This window comes from Sus scrofa, chromosome 6, assembly GCF_000003025.6.
Source record: "Sus scrofa isolate TJ Tabasco breed Duroc chromosome 6, Sscrofa11.1, whole genome shotgun sequence".
NCBI classification, from domain to species: domain Eukaryota; kingdom Metazoa; phylum Chordata; class Mammalia; order Artiodactyla; family Suidae; genus Sus; species Sus scrofa.
In genome coordinates this window covers 165,986,946-166,012,549 of record NC_010448.4, presented here as the reverse complement: position 1 = coordinate 166,012,549, position 25,604 = coordinate 165,986,946, and the positions used below count along the sequence as shown (strand labels likewise).

The 25,604-nt window shown below is 54.4% G+C and overlaps 3 protein-coding genes across 13 annotated transcripts in view; 1 reads left to right on the top strand and 2 right to left on the bottom strand.

The window, feature by feature from the left end:
- On the bottom strand, positions 359–9,697 carry MUTYH (mutY DNA glycosylase). Of its 6 annotated transcripts, none has more exons than XM_021096747.1 (17): positions 8,914–9,000; positions 5,061–5,217; positions 4,659–4,776; positions 3,969–4,117; positions 3,838–3,877; positions 3,650–3,723; positions 3,478–3,519; positions 3,324–3,395; positions 3,126–3,239; positions 2,944–3,041; positions 2,718–2,862; positions 2,570–2,633; positions 2,202–2,393; positions 1,965–2,101; positions 1,724–1,876; positions 1,504–1,545; positions 359–552 (listed from the first exon to the last, which is right to left on the bottom strand). In XM_021096747.1, exons 2-17 carry the CDS (start codon positions 5,214–5,216, stop codon positions 421–423), a joined length of 1,728 nt encoding a protein of 575 aa, XP_020952406.1. In that variant the 5' UTR covers position 5,217; positions 8,914–9,000; the 3' UTR covers positions 359–420. The 6 variants fall into 6 exon arrangements, with proteins under 6 accessions (XP_020952406.1, XP_020952404.1, XP_020952407.1 ...); XM_021096745.1 differs by having other exon boundaries at positions 8,105–8,920; XM_021096748.1 differs by lacking the exon at positions 5,061–5,217 and having other exon boundaries at positions 8,914–9,697.
- TOE1 (target of EGR1, member 1 (nuclear)) lies at positions 8,980–12,630 on the top strand. The gene is given in 9 exon segments (XM_003128045.4): positions 8,980–9,249; positions 9,996–10,138; positions 10,226–10,266; positions 10,412–10,508; positions 10,635–10,793; positions 11,057–11,316; positions 11,523–11,629; positions 11,632–11,681; positions 11,763–12,630. Coding segments are annotated over 9 exon segments (1,530 nt in total). The 5' UTR covers positions 8,980–9,197; the 3' UTR covers positions 12,384–12,630.
- Positions 12,548–25,604, bottom strand: part of TESK2 (testis-specific kinase 2) — a 125,827-nt gene continuing 112,770 nt past the window's right edge. For all 6 annotated transcript variants that reach the window (XM_005665476.3, XM_021096752.1, XM_005665477.3 and 3 more), the window contains 6 exons: positions 16,276–16,358; positions 15,967–16,051; positions 15,644–15,727; positions 15,336–15,422; positions 14,527–14,644; positions 12,548–14,218 (listed from right to left, as the gene is read on the bottom strand). In XM_005665476.3, the coding sequence (XP_005665533.1) occupies positions 13,512–14,218; positions 14,527–14,644; positions 15,336–15,422; positions 15,644–15,727; positions 15,967–16,051; positions 16,276–16,358 (1,164 nt within the window). In that variant the 3' untranslated portion in view covers positions 12,548–13,511. The remainder of the gene's footprint in view (positions 14,219–14,526; positions 14,645–15,335; positions 15,423–15,643; positions 15,728–15,966; positions 16,052–16,275; positions 16,359–25,604) is intronic.

Below are 25,604 nucleotides of genomic sequence, written 5' to 3'. Positions count from 1 at the left end.
AGGTAGGAGTCTAAGACAAAACAAATCCTCCTCTGTGCGTCCCCTCTCCCTAGGGAGCAGCCACTGCGGGTAGGAGGGGCTGAGCCCAAACACTCGCAATCCGCAGCTCCAATCAGAGCTGACCGGAGGCCTGGGCAGAGCGCTGGATGTCAGCCCCTGGCAGGAGCTCCCTGCAGCTGCCTTGTACCGGGGTTGAGGGAGGACAGATCACTCAGGGCGGGACACCTGCCTCCTCCATCTGCCCGGGGCTGCCTAGGAGCTCAGCAGTGGGAGTCAGGACCAAGCAGACTGGACCGCATTCTGGGTCCCTCAGAGGTGAGGCGGGAGGGGCTACGGCGAGGGTGGAAGGTCTCCAAGATGATTACAAAAATAAGCACTTTATTAAACAAGATTCTCAGGGGATGAGAACTAACAGAGGCATCACTGGGCTGTACTGTCGAGGCTGGGTGCATCAGCGGGGATGGGGGGCCGCAGGAAATTATCCAGGACTTGCTGGCCTGGGCTGGGCTTTTTCCGTCTGGACAGGGTGGACACCTGGGATTTTTTGGAAGCCTGTGCAGAAGCCGAACGAAGGAGGTACCGAGGGGGCAGCAGAGCGTCGTCTTCTGCCCCCTACCCTACACTGATCTAGCTCGGGTTCTAGCCTGAGTATTGTAGCCCGTTTCCAATACCTACCTCCTCGATCAACTCTCTAGAAGACAGCCTTATAGTCTTCCTAAAATGCAAATCTGACTCCTCTCCCCTAAAATGCTTCAGTGGCCTGGCGTTCACAGCTCTGACGGGCCTGGGCAGGCCCTGCTGACAGCCCCAGCGAAAGCAAATGCTCACAGCTCCGCAGGTGCTGCAGACTGCACCGTGCCCCACCTTTGCTCACACCACTCTCGGGCCCTTACTGCTGATTCCCCTGCCAAACCTGGAGGAAATCATTCGTCTCTAGGACCCAGGTGACCAGCCAATTCTTCCGAGCAGAGCAGCTACTCCTGACTCTTGCCTCTGAGATTGAAACCAGAGCTCCCACCTCGCATCTCACAAAATCCAGCACATAAATCCCACACACCTGTGACACCACTGTCTCTGACACTTGCTCTGGTCCCCTCTCTACCCTGGACCCAGATTGGAAGGTCTCCAGGTCAAGAACTATTCCTCTCGGGAGTTCCCTTCGGGCTCTGCGGTTCACGAACCCAACTAGGATCCATGAGGATGCGGGTTCAATCCCTGGCCTCGCTCAGTGGGTTAAGGATCCAGTGTTGCCATGAGCTGTAGTGTAGGTCACAGACATGGCTCGGATCTGCTGTGGCTGTGGCTGTCGTGCAGGCTGGCAGCTGTAGCTCTGATTCAATCCCTAGCCTGGGAACTTCTATATACCATGGGTGCAGCCGTAAAAGGAACAACTATTCCTCTTGCCCCAGAGAACCTGTCAGAGAGACTGTTCACCCAAATGCGTGTCAATTAACTCGCTGAAAATCTGTGGATTTGTGGCTGGGTGAGGGCCAAGAGACTCACCTTGCAGGTCCCTGGCCGTTGGCCCTCATACACACGGAACACCTGGACAGGAGAGAGGAAAGGGCAGGGCTGGCACCGTCCCCAGGGTGCCAGACTCCTGTGTTCTGCCCCCAATTTCATGCCCCAGCACTTACTGCTTGTTTGTTTGTTTACATAGTAATAGGTTCACTTGAAATATATAAGAAACACAAAAAATACAACAAAGATGAAAGGACAGTGCCTTTTTCATGGCTGTGGAGACCGCTGCGGCGTGAAACTCCTCCCGGGTGAGCCAGCGAGCGTCAGCGGGTAGGACCGTCACCGGGGTCTGTTCGTCCAGGGCCAGGCCGTACACGTGGTAAGTCAGCTTGATGTGAGAGAAGCTGTGGACCACCTGCGGGGAGGGGGGGCCGAGGGGCTGAAACAACCTGTGGCCAGGGCCACGGGAGCCACCATTCCCGGCCATTCTTCTGCTCGCTCACCTCCCCCAGGTGCTGGAGGCGGGTGGCCGGGAGGGGTCCGACCCAATTCTGCAGTTCCTGCAGCAGAGCCGTGCACTGGAGCTGCTCCGAGGGTTCTGCGGCCACGGACGGGAACTCCCACAGTCCTGCCAGCAGACCTGAGAGGGAGGGCAGCTGGGGGTCGGCCTTCGTCGCTGGCTCCGCCATTTCTTCCTTGTTGCTCATGCCGCCCCCCCTGCACTCCCAGGACCCCGGTACCTGAGTTGGGCCTCTGTACCAGCAGAAGTCGGGCACCTCCAAAGGCCCTGGGCTGCTCCAAAACACAGATGGCAGAGCTCTCTTCCCTGGGGGGCTTGCGATTGGCCTTTCTGGGAAAGTTGGCCACTCCCAGGGTCTTGTCCCAGGGCTCCGTGGGAGGTGCGCAGAGCTGGCACTGTCCGGTGTTGGGAGCTGGGGACAGAGATCCAGGAGCCCTGCTCAGGCCACGTGGGCTCAGGCGTCGAGCCCAGAAAGCAGGCCTTGGCCCAGCTCTGCAGAATCCTACTCAGGCTGTAGGATGAAATGGAATGAGGCTGCCACAGGCAGCTCCTTGACAATGTGGGGAAGGGGCTGGGGCTGGCACTCACCACACGCCTCTATGTCACAAGTGCCCGGTAAGCTCTGGGAGGCTGAAAGCTGCTCCCGCTCCACCTGAGAGGCATAGACAGGACAGGATTTCATGGGGCAGAGGGCACCCCCTAGGACCCCTTACTGCCCCTGCCCCAGATGGCTCACCCTCTGGTGCGCCCGGCAGAGGCTCTGCACAGGGCACTGGCTGCAGAGTGGGTGCTGGGGGGTGCACACCGTGGCCCCTAGCTCCATGGCTGCCTGGTTAAAGTCCCCTGGCCGGGCTGGGTCCACCAGCTGCTGGGCTAGGCTCCTACGAGAAGGGAGCATTGCTGTGAGCCAAAGACCCTTGGCGACACCCTTTCCCCAAGCCCTCAGCTCCCCAGTATCCTACCAGAGCTGCTGGGAGACGAGGGTGCTGCGGGGGTCAGCACCTATGGCTCGGACGCGGCACAGCACCCGAACTACATTCCCGTCCACCACACCAGCTGCCTGGCATAAAGGAGTCCAGGAGTCAGCCTGGCCCGGGAAGACATAAGGCGGTCACGCACAGGGCGGGGTGGGCTGTGGGCTTACCTGGCCAAAGGCAATGGAAGCAATGGCCCCGGCTGTGTACCGCCCCACGCCAGGCAGGAGCCGCTGCAGGGTCTCTGCTGTTCGTGGCATGTGGCCTCCTAGCTCCTCGACCACCTGATTGGGGTGGGAAGGCTCAAGGTCGTGAGACAGACACCCGAGGTCCCGGGGCTCCCACGCCCCCAGCTACCCCCGCTTTACCTTCCGGGCGCCTGTCTGTAGCCAGCGGCCTCGAGAGTAATAGCCCAGGCCAGCCCAGAGCTGGTTGACCTCCTGCAGGTGGGGTCAGAGGTCAGAGCGCTCAGAGGTCGGTCCTCAGGAGTTCCCACTGCCCCCGCCCGAGGGTGGCTCTCACCTCCAGGGAAGCGCTGGCCAGGTCCCGCAGGGTCGGCCACGTCTGCAGCCCGAAGGCAGCCAAGAAGAGATGAGGCCAAAGGTGAAGGAGGTGAAGGGTGCCTGCTCTGCCCCCGCCCCGAGGGGTCACCTGGGGTCCGGGCCATGACCCCCCCTTCGTGCCCGGAAGTCACCTGCATCCACCGGGTGTAGTAGTTGATCACCGTGGCCACCTGGGTCTGCTGCAGCATGACCTCTGACACCCACACTGGGGGAGAGGGGCTGGCCTGAGGACGCTGCTGACCTGCCCGCCCCCCGCCCCCCGCCCCCACGCGTGAGGGCACCCAGGCAAAGCAGCCCCGCTCTCAGGAGAGGCCCTCACCAGCGTACGCCCGCCTGTCGGGGTCCACCTCACTCTCCGCCTGCCAACACAGTCCCCGATGGGCAGTTAGTGTGGCGGGGGCTGGGCACCAGCCTCTCCCTTCCCCCCAGCCCCATCCCTTGCCCACCTACCAGCCTTCTCCAGGGCAGGTCCCGTTTCTCTCGGTCATACCAGCTCAGCAGGCTCTTCCGGAAGGCTGTGACCTCTGCCACATCTCTGAATAGATGGTACAGGGAGACAGAGGCCTGCGATACCACCTCCTCCTGCTGCCTGGCCAGGCCTGCTGGGACCTCGAGACACTCAGGGATGGTCCCTGCACAGGCTGTGCACCAGGGACCTGGGGCCCTGCAGCCTGGCTCTTCTGCTCCACGGAGAGCTTCCCGCACCCCCAGCGCCTGGCTTGAGCTTGGGATCAGGCGTTTCTAGCCATGTACAGCCTGAGCCAAGTTCCTAGCCTTCGTTTTCCTAGAGTGGTACTGCTGGCTCCTTTGTCTTGGGTTATATCGAAAACCCAAGTTTCCAGCCATCATGTATACCTGGGCAGGGCTTCCGAATGTACAAAACCCTTTCCAGCTGATAAACTCATTTGGTCCCGTGAAAGCTAAGTGCCAAAGGAAACGCACAGGCTACGGCTCCAAGTCACTGCAAGAAAGCAGCCATTCGGAGCAGTTAACCCAAGGCCAGGCAGCAAAGTCAGCATCGAATGCTTAACTAGTCCCTTAATGCCCTGACACCTACCATCCTCCCTTCCCAGCCTGAATCTGCCTTTCCTGGCCGGTGAAACCAGCCTCGGAGTCTCTCACTAGCACCGCGCTCCTCACCAGAGGACTTGGCCTGGCGGCTGCCGCGGACACACCTTCCCCTTCCCTCCCCGCTGGATGCCTGCTTCCCGCGACGACCTCCGCTGCCCACAGCCGCTCGTGGCTTCTTCATGATCCACTAGAACAGAAAGGAAAGGCCCCCCAAAGTCATCAGTCACAGTGAAGCTGAATCTTGGGGCCCTGCAGTGGCTAAAGCCACCTCTCTCCCCACTCCACCCATATAGTGCCTAGTCTTTCTGACACTCTCCAGATGCGTATGGGCTTGTTTGCTCTTGGCGGGGCTGGGCTTCTGCCAGTGGCCTCGAGAGGGACCAGCATTAGGAGGGTCTTCTAGAGACAGCAACAGGCTAAGAGGCCAGGGCCGGGCTGAGTCAAAGACCAAAGCCTCCTGGGTGGGACCACCTGTGCATCCCGGATGCGAACTGTGACTCCGCGTGTGGACAGGGCTTCTTTAGGGGTTTCTGGGAGCACAGGTGTAAGAAGGAGGTTTATCTGCTCAAAGGCGTAGCACGGTTTACACGGAAACAGTCTTAGGAGTCGTCTAGTCCAAACCTTCATTCTATTGAAAAAAGAAACCTCTGTGACGACTTAAAAAATAAAATACAAAGGAAAAAAAAAAGGCAGAAACCAAGGAAAGTGGAAAAGATTTGCTTCTTTGAGAGCAGATGGCAAGTTGGGCAGGGCTGAGAGTCGGGGGAGATGAGCTAGTTTTATTCCTAACCTTCTTCTGATTTAGCGGAATCATAGCTGCCTATCCATCGGTAACAGAAAAAATTGCATCTGGCTGACCTTCTCTGCTCCCTTACTGTCCGGCTGCCTTTCATCTACTGGCTACAAGAAGCTACCAGTTAGGGCTTATAAACGCCAAACCCCAAGCTAAGTGCTTTACAGATTACTCACTCCACTCCCGACAAGTCCATGAGGCATGTTCTAGGATCACCTCCACCTCAGTTCTCAGGAAACTGAGGATGGGGATTAAACAACTTTTTTTTTTTTTTTTTTTTTTTGCCTTTTCTAGGGCCGCTTCTGCGGCATATGGAGGTTCCCGGGCTGGGATCGAATCGGAGCTGTAGCCACCGGCCTACGCAAGAGCCACAGCAACGCAGGATCTGAGCCACATCTGCGACCTACACCACAGCTCACGGCAACCCCAGATCCTCAACCCACTGAGCAAGGCCAGGGAATCGAACCCGAAACCTCATGGTTCCTAGTTGGACTCGTTAACCACTGAGCCACGACAGGAACTCTGATTAAACAACTCTTTGATTCAAACCCAAAAGATGTGCCTGCAGAACTTGCACTTGGCCATAGTGCAGTCCCTGTGGAGACTCTGGTTCAAACCCTTTCCTTAAACTTTTTTTTTTTTTTTTTTGTCTTTTTTTTGCTATTTCTTGGGCCGCTCCCGCGGCATATGGAGGTTCCCAGGCTAGGGGTCGAATCGGAGCTGTGGCCACCGGCCTACGCCAGAGCCACAGCAACGCAGGATCTGAGCCGCGTCTGCAACCTACACCACAGCTCACGGCAACGCCGGATCGTTAACCCACTGAGCAAGGGCAGGGACCGAACCCGCAACCTCATGGTTCCTAGTCGGATTCGTTAACCACTGCGCCACGACGGGAACTCCCCTTTCCTTAAACTTTTTATTTCACCACCTTATTTCCACCAAAGGGGTTGCTTCTTCCTTCGGAGAAGAAAACAAAGGCACAAACTTGGCTCCATCTGCACGCTCCTTGTCCTGTACCCAGGATATGGAGGACAGGTTCCCTCCTCCGAAATCCTTGGAGCTCAGGGTCCTGCTCCGCCAACCCTTTCTACCAGAACCAGACCCACCCTCTTCTCCTTCAGAGCCAACCTTCTTCCCCGCACTTGCTGACAATCCATGCTGCAATCTATTCTCCAAAGACAAAAGCAATCTTTTTTTTTTTTTTTTTTGGTCTTTTGTCTTTTCAGGGCCACATCCATGGCATATGGAGGTGCCCAGGTGAGGGGCTGAAAATCGGAGTTGTAGCTGCCGGCCTACACCACAGCCACAGCCATGCTGGATCCTTAACCCACTGAGCAAGGCCAGAGTAGAACCTGTGTCCTCATGGATGCTCGTCCAATTTGTTTCCGCTGAGCCACGATGGGAACTCCTACAGCAATCTATTAAGACAGGATTATGTCACTTTCTTACTTGAAGCCTGTAATAGCTTCCCATTACTCAGTGAACAAATATTTATGGAGTGCTTACTGTGTCAAGCACTTGGTACTTGGAATACTTCAGTAAACAGAACATCAAAGATTCTTGCCCTTATGGAGCATATACTCTCAATGGGGCAGACAATAAATAATGTACAATCAGTAAATTATGTAAGATATTAATGATAAATACTAGTATACAGAGGGAAAGCAAAGCAGTGAAGGGGGGTGGAATGTTGCAATTTTAAAGAAGGTGGTCAAGGTGGGCCTTATTAAAATGATATTTGACCAACGACTTACAGCAGGTGAGTTCCCCTTGTAGCTCAGCGGAAACGAATCCTATTAGGAACCATGAGGTTGTGGGTTCAATCCCCGGCCTTGCCCAGTGGGTTAAGGATCCGGCGTTGCCGTGAGCCGTGGTGTAGCTCGAAGATGGCTCAGATCCTGCGTTGCTGTGGCTCTGGGCATAGGCCAGGGGCTACAGCTCCGATTAGGCCCCTAGCCTGGGAACCTCCACATGCCACAAGTGCAGCCCAAAAAAGACAAAAAAAAGCAGTTGAAGGAATTAGTCATGGGGATATTGATACCTGTGGAAAAGGCATCCTAAGAAGCAGTTAGTGCAAAGGCCCTGAGAAGGGTGCCTGGTGTGTTTGGAGAACAATGAGGAAGCCATTATGGTTGGAATGGAAGAAGGAAAGAGTAAGCAGTAGATAAAGTCAGAGGTCAAGACAACTGGAGACTGGAGTTCCCATCATGGCTCAGTGGTTAAAGAACCCGACTAGTACCCATGAGGACACGGGTTGATCCCCGGCCTTACTCAGTGGGTTAAGGATCCCACGCTGCTGAAGCTGTGGTATAGGCTGGCAGCTGCAGGTCCAATTTGACCCCTAGCCTGGGAACTTCCATATGCCGCAGGTGTGGCCTTAAAAAGACAAAAAAAAAGAAAGAAAAAAGAAAATTGGAGACATTACAGAGAAGCTTGTAGGCCACTGGAGGACTCTGGCAACACACCATTGCTCTTAGAAGCCAATCCCCTTAAAATAGCTTTGTGGGCTCCAACGAGCCCCACCTGCCTCATCCCCTCTCACTATGCGCTAGCCATGTTTGCCTGAAAGAGCTGCTTCAATTCCCCAAGTGTCTGCCTGCATTGAGGCCTGACCCAATCCATCCCCTCTGTTTGGCTAGCTCTTCCATGCTGTACCTAACTTTTAGTCATTCTTCAGGTCTTGACTTAAATGTCCAAGTCAGCCCCCTTCCCCCAGCCTTACCTTCCACTGCTGCTCTTATACCAACTGTAACTTCATAAGCATTTGTGATTCTTCCATCAGTGCCTGCCTTCCCCACTTAACTGTAAAACTCGACAAAAGCAAAGACTGGGTGTCTTTTGTTGACGGTTGTGTCCCCAGAGCTGAGCACAGTGCCAGGCAAACTGTACACTATAAACACTTGTTAAATTAATTTGGGATGAGGTAAAAGTTTCCCTCTTTTCAGAATAGGAGAAATTCAAGCCATTCGAAACAGAGATGAAAACACTCGGTAGAAAGGCTGAAGATGAACTGAAAACAGCAAAAAACGGAAGTGAACGAGTTGAGAGTCTTTGGTGGGAACCAAAGCCCCTGGGAAAGGACTAGTGTCCGGTAGGCGCAGAGCATCTCCCGGTAGCAGGAATCGTGTTCAAACCCCCTGCAGGTCAACTATACCTCCTAACTGCTGACAATTTGTCCCTGCTAGAGTCCTAATTCAAGTCCCTATTATCACGCATCAGGGTTACTTAAAAGGTGTCCCTGCTACCGGGACGCTCTCATCTCCCGCAGCCTCATTTCCCGTCCCGCTCCCCGCTTCTTTCACTTCCTGGGACGAAAGGCGCTCTCCACCCTCCCCAGGAACTTGCCCATTCCCAGAATATTGCTCTTTCTCCACACTCCCCTGTCTCTGCATAACTCATATGCGTGCTTTAAGCTCAGCTCGGGCAGCGCCACCTCCTCTGGGGGGGAACCCCCGCACCCCCGTCCCGGAGCACCCCTCCCCGCGCCGCGGCGCTCAGGTCCACATTCCCGCCGCGCTGTGGGCGAATTACCTCTCGCGCGGTCTCGCGCGGCCGGCTCCCGACTGGACGCCAGGGGGCGTGGCTCCGGCCAATCCGGGAGGTCAGCGGGAACACGCCAGCCAATAGGCTCTCAGCGCGCGCCGGGCCCGCTGCTCCGCGCCAGCCCCGGGAGCTCTGAACGGAAGTCCGACCTGTCGGCGACCCAGGGGGCGAGGCGAGGCGCCGCCACCTCCCCGACGGCGAGAGCCGAGCCGGGGGACGAAGCGGAAGTCCCGCGGACCCACTGACTATACTGAAGAGAGACTCGCGGTGTCATGGCCGCCGACAGTGACGACGGCGCAGCCTCAGCTCCAGCCGTTTCTGACGGTGAGTGGCTTCCCGGGGACAGCTTTGAAATCCTGTACGTTTGGCGGGGCGGGAGGGCCTCAGGTTCACTGTTCGAAGAAACCGACCTCAAGTTTCAGAGGACTAGCTGCTTCCTTCTGGACCAGCCACGAGGAGACTACAAGTCCCGGCGTGCACCGCGACGCTGGCTGCGGAAGTCTGGCGTGCTGGCGCGGAGTCGGGACGTGCAGGGGCGTGCCGGGAGATGCAGTCCGGAGCTCGAAGCTCTGTTAAGCGGGGCGGGTGGGGAGTTGTGGGCAGGAAGTGGGACGGATGCGGGCGTAATGTATCAGGCTCTGCGCGCGCTCTGGCTGCTGCCGCGTGTGGCTATGAGGTGCCCCGGGAACGGTGCTGTAGAGCCTTGCAGGATATTAAAGGAGCCGAGGTCCTCCATCCTTGCAAAAGATTTCGTAGAGGATGTGGGGAAAAGGAACCTCACAGATCATCGAGCCCAACCTTAGTCTTTTACAGGTTTTGATGCTGAGGAGGAAGACACTTTCCCAGCCTCATAATCTTCTGAAAGACCTGGGCTTTTTTTCCCCAAAATCGGGGCACTGTGCACCCCAAGGCCTGTGTATTGAGCATAAGTGATACAAAGGCTTGAGGGGAAAGCTGCCATATCTTGCCTAAAGAGAAACTGCTCCTGCCTCTGCCCCCAGCCATGGCCTAGCTTAGTGTTTGTTCTCATGGGCCCTCTGCCTGAGCGTCGTCACCCTCCTTACCCCCAGGTGGTGTCCACCAAAGCACAAAATCTGGGGAGGAGCTGGCAATCCAGGTTCCCGTGGTGGATGTACAAAACGACAACTTCAAGGAAATGTGGCCGTCCCTCCTGCTGGCCATAAAGACAGCTAGCTTTGTGGCTGTGGACACGGTGAGGGTTGGGGAACTGGGAGAGCCGGTGGTTGTGAGGGGGCTGGTGCTGCGGACCTAACACAGCTCTCTCTTTGCTGACGCTTAGGAACTGAGTGGGCTTGGGGACCGGAAGAGTTTGCTGAACCAGTAAGTGTAAGCCCTGATCTCTTTAGTCCTAGCCTTGGCAGGAGGGGCAGAGCTCAGCCCTGGAGTGGAGGTCACAGTCCTGGGTGGTTTGGGTCCGTCATGAGGCTAAGTCCCAGCCACAGCCACTCCCAACCTCAACCCCAAGGTGCATCGAGGAACGTTACAAGGCCGTGTGTCATGCTGCCAGGACCCGTTCCATCCTCTCCCTGGGCCTCGCTTGCTTTAAGCACCAGCCGGACAAGGTATGGGCTGATCTCACCCTCTCCCAGGTCTGTGGCTGGGGGAGGAGGGTTGAGATCCTAGAGAACATCAGCTGTGAGGTTTTTTCCTCCCAAGGCTTGACGTAGCAGAACCTCCTTCTCTCCCAGGGTGACCATTCATACCTGGTCCAGGTGTTCAATCTGACCCTGCTGTGCATGGAGGAGTATGTCATAGAACCAAAGTCCGTGCAGTTCCTGGTCCAGCATGGTTTCAACTTCAACCGGCAGTATGCCCAGGGCATCCCCTACCACAAGGGCAACGACAAGGTAGGACTCCAGCCTTGAGGCGGCCCTTTCTGTGACTTCATTTCTTACTCCTCTTTGCGGCTGGGTGCCTGGGGGAGGATCTGTTTCTTAGGCACATGGGGCGTCGTGACAGCTGGGGAAACAAAACATACCTTGGTGAAGAGCGCTGGATTAGACAGCAGGAGAGAACTTTCCAAGTGAGGGAGCCTGGGATGTATGTGTCCTGCAAAAGAGGCTTCCCTGGGGACTCTGTCCTTCCCAGTGACCCCTTTCTTTCCACCCAGGGCGATGAGAGCCAGAGCCAGTCAGTGAGGACCCTGTTCCTGGAGCTGATCCGGGCCCGCCGGCCCCTGGTGTTGCACAACGGTCTTATAGACCTGGTGTTCCTGTACCAGCACTTCTATGCGCACCTGCCCGAGAGCTTGGGAACCTTCACTGCTGACCTGTGTGAAATGTTCCCAGCTGGCATTTATGACACCAAATATGCTGCTGAGTTTCACGCCCGCTTTGTGGCCTCCTACCTAGAATATGCCTTCCGGAAATGGTGAGGGACTGGTTGAGGGAACAGGGTGGGGCCTGGTATTGTCTTGACTATTTCACTCACTTAAGACATTGATTGAGTGCCTCCCCTGTGCCAGGCACTGTGTTGGGTGCTGAGGGTTCAGGGTTCAGCAGTGAACAAAGCAGACAAACACCCTGTTCTCACGGAGCTTATATGCTCAGGGACGGGTACCTTCTTGTGTGTTGCAGTGAGCGGGAAAATGGGAAGCAGAGGGCAGCTGGCAGCCCACACCTTACCCTGGAGTTCTGCAGCTATCCTTCTAGCATGAGGGCCCACATTGACTATCGCTGCTGCATGCCCCTGCAACCTCCCGTCCCCATTCCACCAGCATCTGTGACAACTTCTCGGTGAGAGCACCTGCCTATTTCCTGGGGGGAGGGAGGTTTAATGCCTCGAACCCCTCTCTAAGGTTTTTTCCCTGCTTCCAGGCCTACGGCTGGTGCCCCCTGGGACCACGTTGTCCTCGGTCCCATGATATTGACCTTATTATTGACACTGACGAGGCTGTCGTGGAAGACAAGAGGCGTCGACGAAGACGTAGGGGAAAACGGCTGAAGGCTTTGTTGAGCCTGCCTGCGAGACAGACCCCTGGGGAAACGGAGGGTGGTCCTCCCGCCAAGCAGGTCCGTGGGGAAGGCCTGAAGCCTGAGGAAGGTGAGCCGGAGGTGGCTGAGGATGAGACTGGGAACCAGCCTGGCTCTGAGCAAGGTCACGAAAACGACTTGGACGTGGAGCTTGAGGCAACAAGGCCTGCACCAGCTGACGTGACCGCCCCAGAAGCACCAGGGAGCCAAGCCAGTCCTAACCCAGTGCCTGGGGATGGGCTGCATCGGGCTGGCTTTGATGCCTTCATGACAGGCTACGTGATGGCCTATGTGGGAGTGGGCCAAGGACTCCAGCCCTGTCGCTCTGGACCATGGCTACCTGAATGCCACAACAAGGTATACCTGAGTGGCAAGGCTGTCCCCCTCACCGTGGCGAAAAGCCAGTTCTCCCGTTCCTCAAAAGCCCACAACCAGAAGATGAAGCTGGCTTGGGGCAGTGGCTGACCCAACTTCTACACAGCACTCAGGGCCCGGGAACAAAGCTGAGGGTGAAACAGAAGGGTCTGGATCTCTCTCAGCCGTGAGTGCCTGGCAGACGCTGCCGCGTCACTCCTCGTCCTCTCTCTTTACACCGGAGGTTGGGGAATAAGGGGCACACACAAGAAGGCTGACCAGCACCTGTAACACCGACTTTATTTATTTTTAAATCTCAAAGTGTCTTGGGAAAGTTTTACAAAAAAGAAAAAAAAAATCAACAGAAACAAGATATGAAAATATTTGACCAGCTTCATCTTTGGTTATTTCTTATTGTGGCTCTAGAAGGACAGACTGTTCCCGTAGCAGAAAGGGAAGACCTCAGTCCACGTATAAACCATTTAACCAACCGGGCATGTGACGTGTTGACAAATACACAGAGCAGGCCCTCGGGCCTACAAGACCAGCCCCACTCCCAGCCACAAGGCTGAAAGTCTTACAGGGCAGGACATTAAGACTCCTTCATAAATATGAAAATAGATTCATCAACTGGAAAAGATCTTTGAATAGTTAGCTGAGAGCCACGACCACCACTCCGCCTCGCCCTCCCCTTGCATAGAGATGTAGTGACGTGGCCTGACCGCGCAGTAAGTGCAAACAGCAATTATTCAAGTGTCTTAGACATCCTGGCAAGAGGCACCCCAGGCTTCAGGTCTGAGAAATCGCCATGCCCTTGGTGGCCTCCTGGTCAGCTCCAGATGCCAGCCACTAGCTTATATGCCCCCGGAAAGCGCAAGAGGCAGACCTGGGGTAGGAGAAGAACCTGGGGTGGTAGCTGCCTGCCAGCTCACACTAGAACTAGGAGTCCTCTGGTCCGTCTGGGGACGTGCACGGGGGAATCAGGTGGGGGCCAGAGCTCCTTGCTGGATTGCAGAGGCTTGGTGTCAGCTGTTGGCCCTAGTTAACTAGGAAGGCCTCTCGCTGCGGCCTCACCTCTCATACACAGCCACGGGCACCGGGAGCCCCGAAGTTGAGCCTGGCTTGGCTTAGCCTGCCTGCTCTGTGGGCCCCAGGGAAGAGTCAAGGCTGTGCACCAAGGGGGCCCTGTGGCTTCGGCTGAAGGTCCAGCCCCAAGGTGAGCTGGGGATTAACCCCCTCTCACCCATCCTGCTCTCCCTGGGTTTTCAGGCCTGTGCCAGAGACGGCCAAGTCTCTTGGCCTTTCTTCTACCTCCATCTCCTCAAGGGCACCTGCAAGACATAGACCGGGCCCCGGGGGCCTGGGGCCAAAGCCATTTTCTTCCTGGGGTCCGGAGCAATCCATGGCCTCGTGGGCTGGAGCAGCTGGTAGGGCAGGTGCTCGGAATGGTGGGATCTCTCTTACTCTGTACTTGTGACTACTGAGGCGCGGGGGGGGCCCGTCAGATAGTGATTCTTCTCGGCCCACAAACGGACAAGCCTCCTGATGCAAGAACTCTGGCGAACCAGGCAAAGAACGCCACCGGCGAGCCGGTGGAGCCAGGGGCTCCTGCCACTCGGCCACAGGCGTGCTTCCAGGCCCTGGCGCATCCAGGTCAAACACCAGGGAGATGACAGATTTGCTGGGCAGGTCGAAGAATTTGATCTTGCCACCTTTGAGGTCCTGGCGAGCACTGAAAGGGTTGATTTTGGGGGCACGGGCAGCACCGCCTCGTTGTGGCTGGTAGTAGGGGTCCAAGACATTCACTGTACGTGGGGGCTTGCTGGAGAAGATGTCTGACTGGCTTCGAGACAGCCAGATGGTACGCCGTGGGCGTGGGGACTTAGGAGGGATCTTGTTGTCCTGTAAGCTCAGTCGCTTCAGCCCAGGTCCTTTCTCCAAGAGTCCTGGAGAATAACGAGTCAAGTCAGGGGTTACTCTCACTAGTCAGAGCCAATGGAAGCAGCACCGCCTACCACAGTGTTACCAACTAGAAAGCAGAGTGGGTACTGCTGCCCCCGTTTCACCAATGAGAAAACAGACTCAAGGGAGGCACAGGACTCAGAGCCCCAAGACATTCTCTGTCATCTCCTCTCCTCTGCATTTCTTCTGGACATGGGATCCTGCAATCACAGCCCAAGAGGGGGAGGCCACCCCCCCATCCTAATACCCTCCCGCTTGGGGTCAGGTTGGACATTCTGATCTCATTTCTTACCCTTGGCTGCGGGTTGCAGCTTCCTGTCCCTTTCCAACTCTTCCTCCTGTAGGCGGCTCAGAATTTCCTCCAACGTCTTCCCAATTTCCGCAAAGGAAGGGCGAAGTTTGGGGTCCATCTGTAGGCATCCACATGAGCCATTAGCCCTGCTCTCCTATCTTCCATCCCAAGGATAGCATTTGAGTCTGACTCTGGCATCTCTTTAAGGTTCTGAAGTGCATCTCAGAGGCCTCTTCTGAGTCCCAGACCGTAAGAGTGAGTCCCAGAGTAAAGGTTGGGAAGATGCTATTGTCCCATATGCTCCCCTGTCTCAGCAGCCTTTCTGTACATGCGCTACCCCGCGTTTGGCATGGAACCCCCCGGGAGGGCATGTCCACCTTGGTTGGTTCTATTCTTTCTTGAGCTCTGCAGCTTACGTGTTTCTGGAAGGTACCTGGACAAGGCCCAGCTACTCCTGAGTCGTAACAGGTAGGTCCAGCCCCAGAGTTACATAAAATGAAGGCTCACAAGAGCCTTTCTCGTGGGCCTTGGGACCAGCTGGATCCACCTAAAACCTGACCAGAGCTCCATCAATATCCAAGGCAAGGGTGGCAGGTGTACACTACAGCCTAAGGACTGGATAATACAGAGCAATTTTCTTTTCCTTGGTCCAGAGTCTGGCAGGCCCAGAGGAGGGAGCCTGGACACTGTCACTCTTGAGTGGAAAAGAGGTCCCTTGTGAGGTTAGTTAGCAGCCTCTCCCTGCAGGCCTAACCAGGGGAAGACAGTTCAGCCAGCCCCAGCCAAAGCCAGGGAGGACAGATACTCACATTACAGCAGTTGAAGGTGAGCTGCAGAAAGTCCGGGGGACAGTCTCCCACCATGTGCTGGAAAGCATCGTAGTCCAGCCCGAAGTTCTGTGGATGGGTGTGGTGGGGAGGGAGTCGGAACACGGGTAGATGGGTCATTGACCCCTCATCCTGGCCTGCTCAGGAGAGGCCGGGAACCGCCCCCAGAGAAGCAGCTACATCACAGAAGGAGACTGAGTGCCAGCAGCTCCACCCCAAGATCAAAACACTCCCAGAGCCTCCAAAGCAGCCCCATCGCAGTGGCCCTGGTCCCCACACCTACAGCTCACCTCTGTTCGAGGAAGATAGTCGGGGTCAGCCTGGATGCGGGCGATGATCTCACAAAGGATGATACCGTAGGAGAACACGTCCGCCTGGGGGTAGTGAGATCGCCGCTTCCCTCTCAATGAAGTGAGGGGGGTTTCTGCCCACCCCCAGCCCAGGCCTGCGCCCTCCTGTCCATGTTTCATTCAGTTCATTGGCTGGGCAGCTGACAGGTGCCAGCCCTGTTCTTGGCAGGAAGGATGTAGATCCGGGGTGAAGGGTGATCCAGGGCCCTTCCCACTAAGAACAGATTCTTCAGAGAACCAGGCCTCGGCGTCCCCAGACTCACCTTCTCGTTGTAGGGCTCATCTCGGAGCACCTCCGGCGCCATCCAGAAGGGGGAGCCCACCACCGCCAGCTTCTCACTCCCCATGCTGTGGGGTGAGATCACATGGACATGAGCTCGCCACTGGCAGGTGCCGGGGACATCTGACCCCTGGGAATGCCTCTCCGTCAAGGATGGGCACACACTTGAACCAACTGAATTGAGGGAGCTGAGGTTGGGCTGTGACCAAGTCCTGGCCTCTGAAGAGGGAGCTGGCGTCTTCCAGTTGCTTCAGTCCCTTCTGTGACCCCAGCACCCGTGAGGGCTACGCACCTGCCATCAGGGATCTTCTCAGCCAGGCCGAAGTCAGCTACCACTGCCGAGTAACCACTCTCATCCCTCTTTATCAGGCAGTTCTGGGGTTCCCAAAGAAGAAGACAGTGTGGCTCAGAAGTGGGGACCAGCCAGCCGCAGAGCTTACCACCAGCCCTCCCTGCCGCAGGGCACCACGTCCTCTGCTCCTTGGTGACACCACACGCTCAGGCTGACCCCAGTGGCCAGTCCTAGGGGCTCAGATGGCCATCTGAGACGAGTTAGGGCTGGGTCTTGAGGCTGCCCTAGGATTCATGTCATGCTTCATACACAAGTCTTTTTTTTTTTTTTGTCTTTTGTCCTTTGGTCTTTAAGGCCGCACCCACAGCATATGGAGGTTCCCAGGCTAGGGGTCTAATTGGGGCCGTAGCCGCTGGCCTACACCACAGCCATAGCAAAGCGGGATCCGAGCTGCATCTGCAACCTACACCACAGCTCACAGCAACACCAGATCCTTAACCCACTGAGCGAGGCCAGGGATGGAACCCAGAACCTCATGGTTACTAGCCAGGTTCTTTAACGACTGAGCCACGACGGGAACTCCCCAAACATTAATATTTATCTTTGCTGCCTATGTGCTAGGGATGGTTTTAAGTGTCAGCAATACCTCAGTGAACAGAACCTGTCCTCCTGGAGCTTACGATCTAGTGGAGGCAGACAGACCTGCAGGCCTCTGGCCTCCCTTCATGCTTCCCTCCGAATGCACAGATCCAGGCCTGACTTTGCCAAGTAACGTAAGCACAGGACAAGCACCCAAGCCTACATGAACGTTCACTGCCCACAAAACCACAACCAGTCTCCTGTCGATGTTAAAAGCACATGATCTGGCTCAAACCAACCAACTCCCGCCCTCCTCTGTGTCCCTGGTGCCACCACGTACACATCTTCATGCAAAGCGTCACAGACGAGATTGATTTGGGAAGCCTTTGTCTTTGCCTACACTGTTCCCCACCGTCTGGAAGGTTCTCCCAATTCTTTTCACCTCAGAATTCTGTGTGTCTGAGGACAGGCTGGCTCTTGCGGCTCCGACCTCTCCAGCTCTCATCTTCATCTCTCTCTCACCTTAACTCTGACTCCGCCCCTGTGGCGCTTCCTCTTACGGCCAAGCAGAGGGCCGTCAGGAGCAAGTCCGGGTGTGGGCCCTCCCTCCCAGTCCTCACCTCGTGAGAGGCTCAGAACAAGCTCACTGAACAAATGCTGCTGCCCTCACAGGACGGACCCACACGACTTGAAAGTAAACACAAAGCAGCAACAAGCTCTCTCCAAAATAGCTGCATTCAAAATGGCCCTGAACTACTCCGGCTCAGAAGACACCGCCCTCCACCCCCACCCCCTTCCTCCAGAGGCAGCAGAGAGCAGGGGTCCTTGGCTCACGGGGACATTTCTGGGGCCAGCAAGACCCTCTATCCTCGAACCAGCCCTCCCTCTCTTCCTCCCCCTGGCATCCAGGTGCCAAGCCCTGCAACGTCACCTGCTTACGCCACTTCAGGGACAAAGTAGTCACTTACTCTGGCCTTGGTGCCACCACACTATTCTCTTTCCCTGAGCTGTGAGGTCATCACATCCTCTCCTACCCTGGATCCCTGGGAGACATACTGTTTCCGGCTTCTAAGCAGGACTGTCCTTTTGCTTGTCCCGGCTTTAACCCTCCCTTCAGTCCCGCTGGCTCAGCGAACCCCACCCCCACCCCAGCTCCCTGACTTCACTTTCTGTGAGAAGATGGGCTCTAGGCCCGCTTGCCTATCAGCCAGCCAAAGCCTGAGCTATGTTGGGCACTGGCTTGTGACGCAGTGGCGGCTCAGATCTGTCACCTGTTTTTCTCCCCTCCTTACACCACGACTTACACCACAGCTCATGGCAACACCAGATCCTTAACCCACTGAGTGAGGCCAGGGATCGAACCCACATCCTCATGGTTGCTAGTCAGATTTGTTTCCGCTGCACCATGACGGGAACTCCTCTCCTCCTCTTCTTTAACCAACAACTCAGGCTTCTGTCTCCAAGGCTCAGTCTAAAGTCCTATGTACTATTTGCTTTGTGGCCTCACAAAGAACCCTGTTAAATTCAACTTGGGAGCAGCAAGTAAGGACTAGAACATGGCCACAGCACACGGCCCCCTGTCAAAGCTGTTCCATTTCTGCCCCGTCTTCACATTCGTGGAGACCTCTTGTCACTGCAAACCCCCCATCCGGGAGTGAGACGTCACAGCAGCTTCTCTGAGCAGCTGAGAAATGGCTAAGGCAGGGGTGATCAGGGCCCTGCAACATGGGGCAGGCCTGCCTAGCCCAACACTGGAGTGTGACCACTGCCTCTCTTAAAGCTTCTCCATGGTGGAGTTCCTGTCGTGGCTCAGCAGAAATGAATCTGACTAGCATCCATGAAGACGCAGGTTCGATCCCAGGCCTCACTTGGTGGGTTAAGGATCCGGCATTGCCGTGAGCTGTAGTGTAGCTTGCAGATGTGGCTCGGACCTCGCATTGCTGTGGCTGTGGCGTAGGTCGGCAGCTGCAGCTCCCACTTGACCCCTAGCCTGGGAACTTCCATATGCTGCAGGTGCGGCCCCAAGCAAGCAAGCAAGCAAGCTTCTCCATAGCCAATAGCCAGGCACTGGAGCCAAAGACAAAGATGGAATATACTGAAAGGCAAAAGAGCTGCCATTCGAAGTCTCTCCCTGAGGTGATGAGGGAAATGGGGAGGAACCCTGACCATCAGTTCCTAGGGGGTTTCAGCAAACGCCCGGCCTGCCCTTATGGGGTCTACACTGGAGGAGTTTGGCTGGCAACACCTGCTGCTTTTACTTCCTTATCTCCCGCTCCTTCCTCCCTGGCTTCTGCTGGAAGTGTTCCCACTGGAGATCCCAGTGCATTCCATGGCATTAAGCTCAGTAGACACAATCAGTCCTTATATCACGTGTTCTTCCTGCTGCTGAACACGCTGCCAGGCAGGTTATTTCCTTTGGTGCTTTTACGTAAGATTCAGGACTCCTATTAGCACTAGATGTGCAGAGACCAAGCAGCTGTGGTCCTGGAACTAACAGACTAGCTATTAGAGCCTAGTTCTTTTTGGTCATGCCCACGGCATGCAGAAATTCCTGAGCCACAGCAGTAACCCAAGCCACGGCAGGAACAAGACCAAGTCCTTAACTGCTAGGCCACCAGGGAACTCCTCTTCTTGTTCCTTTGTGATTCTTCTTTCTTGGCTTCTATGCCACTGTGGATTTCCTTCGCTGTACATGCCAGGGCTGGCTCTCCTTCCCATCCCTCGAGGTCTCAGGGGTCTCACTCGGGCCCACAGCTTGTGCTCCACTGTGGAGGCTCTTCCACATTTCTTCTCTAATCACCGCCTCTGCGCTGATGTCTCCCAAATGCATGACTTCAGCACCGACCTTTACACTCAAGCTCCCAATTTGCACACCCAGTCTATTTCTGGACATCTCCTCCTGGACTATTCACGCTGAACTCCAAACATGCAAACCTGAACTCATCTTTTTCCTCCCAAATGAAAACTCTAGCTATATTTTTTTTTTGAGGGGGTCACACCTGAAGCATGCAGAAGTTCCCAGGCCAAGGATCGAACATGTGCCACCGCAACAATCCAAACCACAGCTATGACAATGTCAGATCCTTAGCCCACTCAGCTGTATTTTTACGTCAAATGCCACTGCCACTTTCCATCCAGTTTGCTACTTCAGCTATCTGGGGCGCACTTGCGATTTCTCACTCTAAGTAATTTTAGCCTCTATGTGTTTTTCAAACCGGTCCCTCCCTCTTTATCTGAATTCCCATTGCCCTAGGTCAGGTCCTCCCCGAACATCACAACATGCCAGACTTGCGCTCCGTAATTTCTGCCAACGTGGTCTCGGTAAATGCAGATCTGTGTTACTCCCCTACTGAAAAGCGAGCAGTGACATTGCATCATTCCATGTATGTGAAATGAGAAATAGAAATAAGAATAAGAAATAAGAAAATCCAGAGAAACCGAAAAAAGATGAGTGGTTTCCAGAGGCTGGAGAGAGAGAACAGGGTACGGGGCTTTCTTTTTAGAGTGATGAAAAGTGCTGAAATTAGATAATGGTGATGACTGAAACCACTGAAATGTACTTTAAAAGGGTTAATTTTATTTATTTTTTCCTTTTAGGGCAGCATACGGAAGTTGCTGGAGGTAGGGGTCAAATCGAATCTGCAGCTGCCACAGCCACAGCCACACCACCAGATCTGAGCCACATCTGCCACCTGTGCTGCACTTTGCAGCAATGCTGATCCTTAACCTACTGAGTGTGGCAAGGGATCGAACCTGCATTCTCATAGATATTACTTGGATTTTTAACCTGCTAAGTCACCAGACTCTTTTCTTTTTTTTTATCTTTTGTCTTTTTAGGGCCGCACCTGTGGCATATGAAGGTTCCCAGGCTAGGGGTCTAACCGGAGCTATAGCTCCCAGCCTACACCACAGCCACAGCAATGCCGGATTCTTAACCCACTGAGCAAGGCCAGGGATCGAACCTGCAACCTCATGGTTCCTAGTCGGGTTCATTAACCACCAAGCCATGACAGGAACTCCTCAGGTTGGGTTAAATATCCTTTTCAAAGCACCCTATACATTTTCCTCTCCCTAACTTTAGCATTTGACATTAAATGACAATACTTGTTTCCACAGTCCCAATCTATTGCTACTGACTGTAAGCTGTAGACTGTAAACTTTAGCAAAGAAGGGATGTCTTCAGAAGGATTAGCCTAGAGAATATTTCCTAGCCCCTTGGGCAAGGGAAACACTGCCTACTTCTGTCGGTGGGGCGACTTACAAATTATAAAACATTTTTCATAAACACGGTCCAGGTGATTCTTGAAAACCACACTGTCAGGTGGGCAGATCTGAGATATTTACATTCAGGATGAGAACAATGAAGCTTACAGCTGTAAGTGGTAAAGACACTGCCTCCTGATTCTAGAGGGCTCCCTCCGAATGATTTTGGTATCTCTGGAGGAACTGGCTGAAGAGCTTTCCACTAGAGACAGCAAGGCCATGGCAGGAACAATGTATTCTTAAGATGGCATTGGGCCAGAGTCCATGGAGAAGGCAGTGCTGTTTGTGCAGGCAATAAAATAAGACCCCTGCATTTGTTTTTGTTGTGGGTTTTTTTTTTTTTTTTTTTTTTTGGCCACACCCATGGCCTAAGTTCCCAGGCCAAGGATCAAACCTGAGCCATAGCAGTGACCAGAGCCGTTGCCGTGACGACACCAGATCTTTAACCCACTGCACCAGAAGAGAACGCAAGACCCCCTCATTTGGGACAAATACTAGCCCCTACCTCCGCTGTTGGTTAATCCATGGGGACCTCATGTGATGCCTGCACTTCTCACCCACCTTGGACATGGCCCCGGTACAGACGATGTGACTATGGAGCACAAAGTGTGAGGCTCAGACCACGGCGGGGTTCTGAAGAAGCCAGACTCATTTTCAGGCTGCGTGGGACAGAAAGTCTGTTCAATGGAGGGTGAAGAATGGTCTAATCAGGAGTGTGCCTGCAGTAAGCAGCAGACACAAGAAAGGCCCGGCCAGACTGCCCTGAGGAGAGAGGTGACCTTTTCAGGTTCAAAGAGGCGCCCAGGCACTGCTGCTCTGCTGCTCCGCTGCCTGGCGCCCGTTCCTCTCTGTCCTGGCTCCTGTTATAACACATCGCACCGTGGAAAAGAGACCGACACGTCTGCCTCTTCAAGGGCAGGGAATGAGCCCATTCATCTCCGTATCCCTCACCCAGCATGGACACACAGAAAGAACTCAGCCTAAGTCTGTCATATCAAAGTTTGGACGGACGGCTGGAGCCACCGGGCTCCTTTCAGAAGCACGTGTCAGGCACACACTAATCATTCGACTTTCCATGATGGGCACCAAGCTGATGAGAGACTCAAAAGGTGGCCCTGAATGCATTTCTGGAAGCCAACACAAACCCTTCAGACTGGGCCACCGTGGACACCTGAGAGCAGATCCTGAGGCCTCCTGAAACAGGTGCACAGCATTGGCACTGACCAAAATGACCTGAATGGAAATGCCAAGTCTGTTACTGTTAGCTCTGAGCTAAAGCTGTTCCTATAACAACGAAAAATAGTTTTCCGGGAGTTCTCGTCGTGGCTCAGCGGTAATAAAATCGTATCCATGAGGATGTGGGTTCGATCCATGGCCACACTCAGTGGGTTAAGGAGCCGGTGTTGCTGTGAGCTGTGGTGTAGGCTGTAGACGCAGCTCGGGTCCCACACTGTTGTGGCTGTGGTGTAGGCCGGCAGCTGCAGCTCCGATTTGACCCCTAGCCTGGGAACTTCCATGTGTCGTGGGTGCAGCCCTAAAAGCAAAAAAAAAGTTTTCCGGAGTTCCCGTTGTAGATCTGTGGTAACAAACCTAACTGGCATCCATGAAGATGTGGCTTTGATCCCTGGCCTTGCTCAGTGGGTGAAGCATCCGACGTTGCCCGTGGATCATAGACACGATGAGGCTCGGATCCCCCAGAGCCAAGGCAACGTGGGACGCTGAGCCCACTGAGTTGAGCAGCTACGGCTCTGATTCGACCCCAGCCTGCGAACTTCCATGTGCTATGGGTGCAGCCTTTAAAAAAAAAAAAAAAAAGGCATGTGCTTCTTTCTCTTCTTTACCCACCTGGAACTGTTCTCACTACTTTATTTATTTTTAATTTTTTGTCTTTTCTAGGGTGCATATGCAAGTTCCCAGGCTAGGGGTCGAATCGGAGCTGTAGCTGCCGGCCTACGCCAGAGCCATGCAATGTGGGATCTGAGCCATGTCCGTGACCTACACCACAGCCCATGGCAACGCCGGATCCTTAACCCACTGAGCAAAGCCAGGGATCGAACCTGCAACCTCATGGTTCCTAGTCGGATTTGTTAACCACTGAGCCATGACGGGAACTCCTGTTCCCACTCCTGTCAGCTCTGGTCTGAGGGGTCCAGACGGCCCCGTGAGGTCAACAGACTGGCAACATTAAGGTCCCAAGAGCACCAAGTCATCTGAAGAGGTCGGAGGAAACTGGGTCTGGGACTCAAAATCTCAGTTCTCAAGCAGTTGTTCTAGCCTCGGTGCCATGCAGCACATTCTCTGAAAGAGGGCCAGGAAGCCTCTACTCTGACCGGCTCAGGTTAGGTACTAGGAAAAAAATGATGAGTAAGAGCCGCACTTGAGGGAGGGAGTTCCCACCATGGCTCAGCAAGTTACGAACCTAATATCCATGAGGATGTGGGTTCAATCCCTGGCCTCACCCAGTGGGTTAAGGATCTGGTGTTGCTGTGGCTGTGGTGTAGGCCGGCAGCTGCAGCTCTGATTCGACCCCTGCCCTGGGAACTTGCCTATGTCTCAGGTGTGGCCTAAAAGGCAACAACAACAACAAAAGAGCATCGCTTGAGAAACTCATGTGTTGGTGGAAGAGACAGTTACAACAGAATCATCAGATAATAGAAAGTGTACACACTAAAACACAAGTAAACTGGAGTTTCCGTCGTGGCTTGGTGGTTAACAAATCCGACTAGGAACCATGAGGTTGCGGGTTCGATCCCTGGCCTTGTTCAGTGGGTTAACGATCCAGCATTGCTGTGGCTGTGGCATAGGCCAGCGGCTACAGCTCCAATTAGACCCCTAGCCTGGGAACTTCCATATGCCGTGGGAGCAGCCCAAGAAATCACAAAGACACACACACACACACACACACACACAAACAAGTAAACCTTTTACTGTCCTTAAAGAAATCAAAATCAGATCCAAAGTAGACAATGAATTGATAATTTGGAAATTTCAAAGCCCTACTCTGCTTCCTTAGCCTTATTTCTCTCTTGGGTGTCTCATTCTTATGGTCACTGTCGCCGCCACACAGGTCTCCTGGGTGGAGCCGCTCTGGCCTAGCTGTGGACACCCAGCCCTCTCCTTAAGCCCTACAGCACCAGGAGGCGGAAACATTTGGACAAAACTTTACCAAAAGCTCAGAGATGATAAAAGGGCAATGAACACAGACAGACTCGAATTGGATAGTCTGGCTTCTAAAACTCACCTGTTTTTCTTTAACCCAAGATTCCCTACAGTGTGCGTCCCAGCCTGTCTTCAGGTTGCCAAGTCATTTGTTCTCGCCACCACCTAAGGTTCACACCCAAGAAAGCACAGCCCAGTGATACCAGAGAGTTCTTCCCCCAAGTTCCTAGTTCCTCATTTCAAACCAGCTAATATGGGAATACCTACTCCCTATCAGGAAAACCAAAGAATAGCATTTGCACCCTACAGGCCAGAAAGCTTCGTCACTTTTATAGTACATACAACAGGACAACCCCACACAGAACCACACCTGGATACGTGCACAATGGGACCAAGTGTTTTGGGGGCTCAGAAGGGAATATGACTGAGTCCTTAGGAGCCCACTGGTAGTGGAGGACTTTCCTCCAGAAAGCCTAACTGCCCAGCCTCGTGATGCTTCCTCTCTCTGAAAACCTACAGCTGAACACTCAGTTATAAAATGCTGCGAACTAGTCTTCAGGTATTTCCCAACAAGACTACCTCTGGCTAGAAATTATCTTTTTCGAATGGTCTTCCATCCACGGCGCCGGGGACAGACACCCACGCAGGTTTTGGGGAAAGAGCTGTGTGACTGATGGGTAACTGGTCAGGACTTCCCTCCACCTTGGAAGAAAGATGCTCTCTGAGTAGGAAGCAGCAGTTTGATTTTAGTTGCTATTTGCCTGGAACAAGTATAGTTTGTTCGATTGGTCGTTTTGGGGGGTTGTTTTTTTTTTTTTTTTTTTTGGCTGCATCCACGGCACGTGGAAGTTCCCGGCCCTGGACCAAACCCAGGCCACAGCAGTAAGCGGAGCCACAGCAGTGATGATGCTGGATCATTAACCTGCTGAGCCACCAGGGAACTCCACAAGTGCAGTTTTCTTAGGCTTGCCTTTCTAAAACACTCTAAGGAAGGAGAAAAGGCTCATAAAGAGAGAAGATGCCACCGCCCAGGCCCCAGCCATTCAACTGCCCAGTCCTCGCATTTTCCACTGAAAATAAAAGACTCCTCACAGCCAGGCCCCAGTTGGTCACCAGATTCCACCTGCCAGGCTTCATGTCCCAATAGGGCAGCTGACGACAAATGGTCCAGCCACAGGCCTAGTGGCCCTATAAGCACCTACCCAAAGCTCTTTTCTTTTTTTTTTTTTTTTGTCTTTTCATCTTTACTAGGGCTGCACCTGTGGCACATGGAGGTTCCCAGGCTAGGGGACTAATCGGAGCTGTAGCCGCTGGCCTGCACCACAGCC

Coding starts and splice junctions, on each gene's coding strand:
- MUTYH (XM_021096747.1), bottom strand. CDS start 5,216: ATGAAGGTTTGGACTAGACGACTCCTAAGACTGTTTCCGTGTAAACCG. Junction 3,724..3,837: donor CGACAGGCGGGCGTACGCTG/GTGAGGGCCTCT, acceptor CCTCTCCCCCAG/TGTGGGTGTCAGAGGTCATG. Junction 553..1,503: donor AACGGCCAGGGACCTGCAAG/GTGAGTCTCTTG, acceptor GCTTCTGCACAG/GCTTCCAAAAAATCCCAGGT.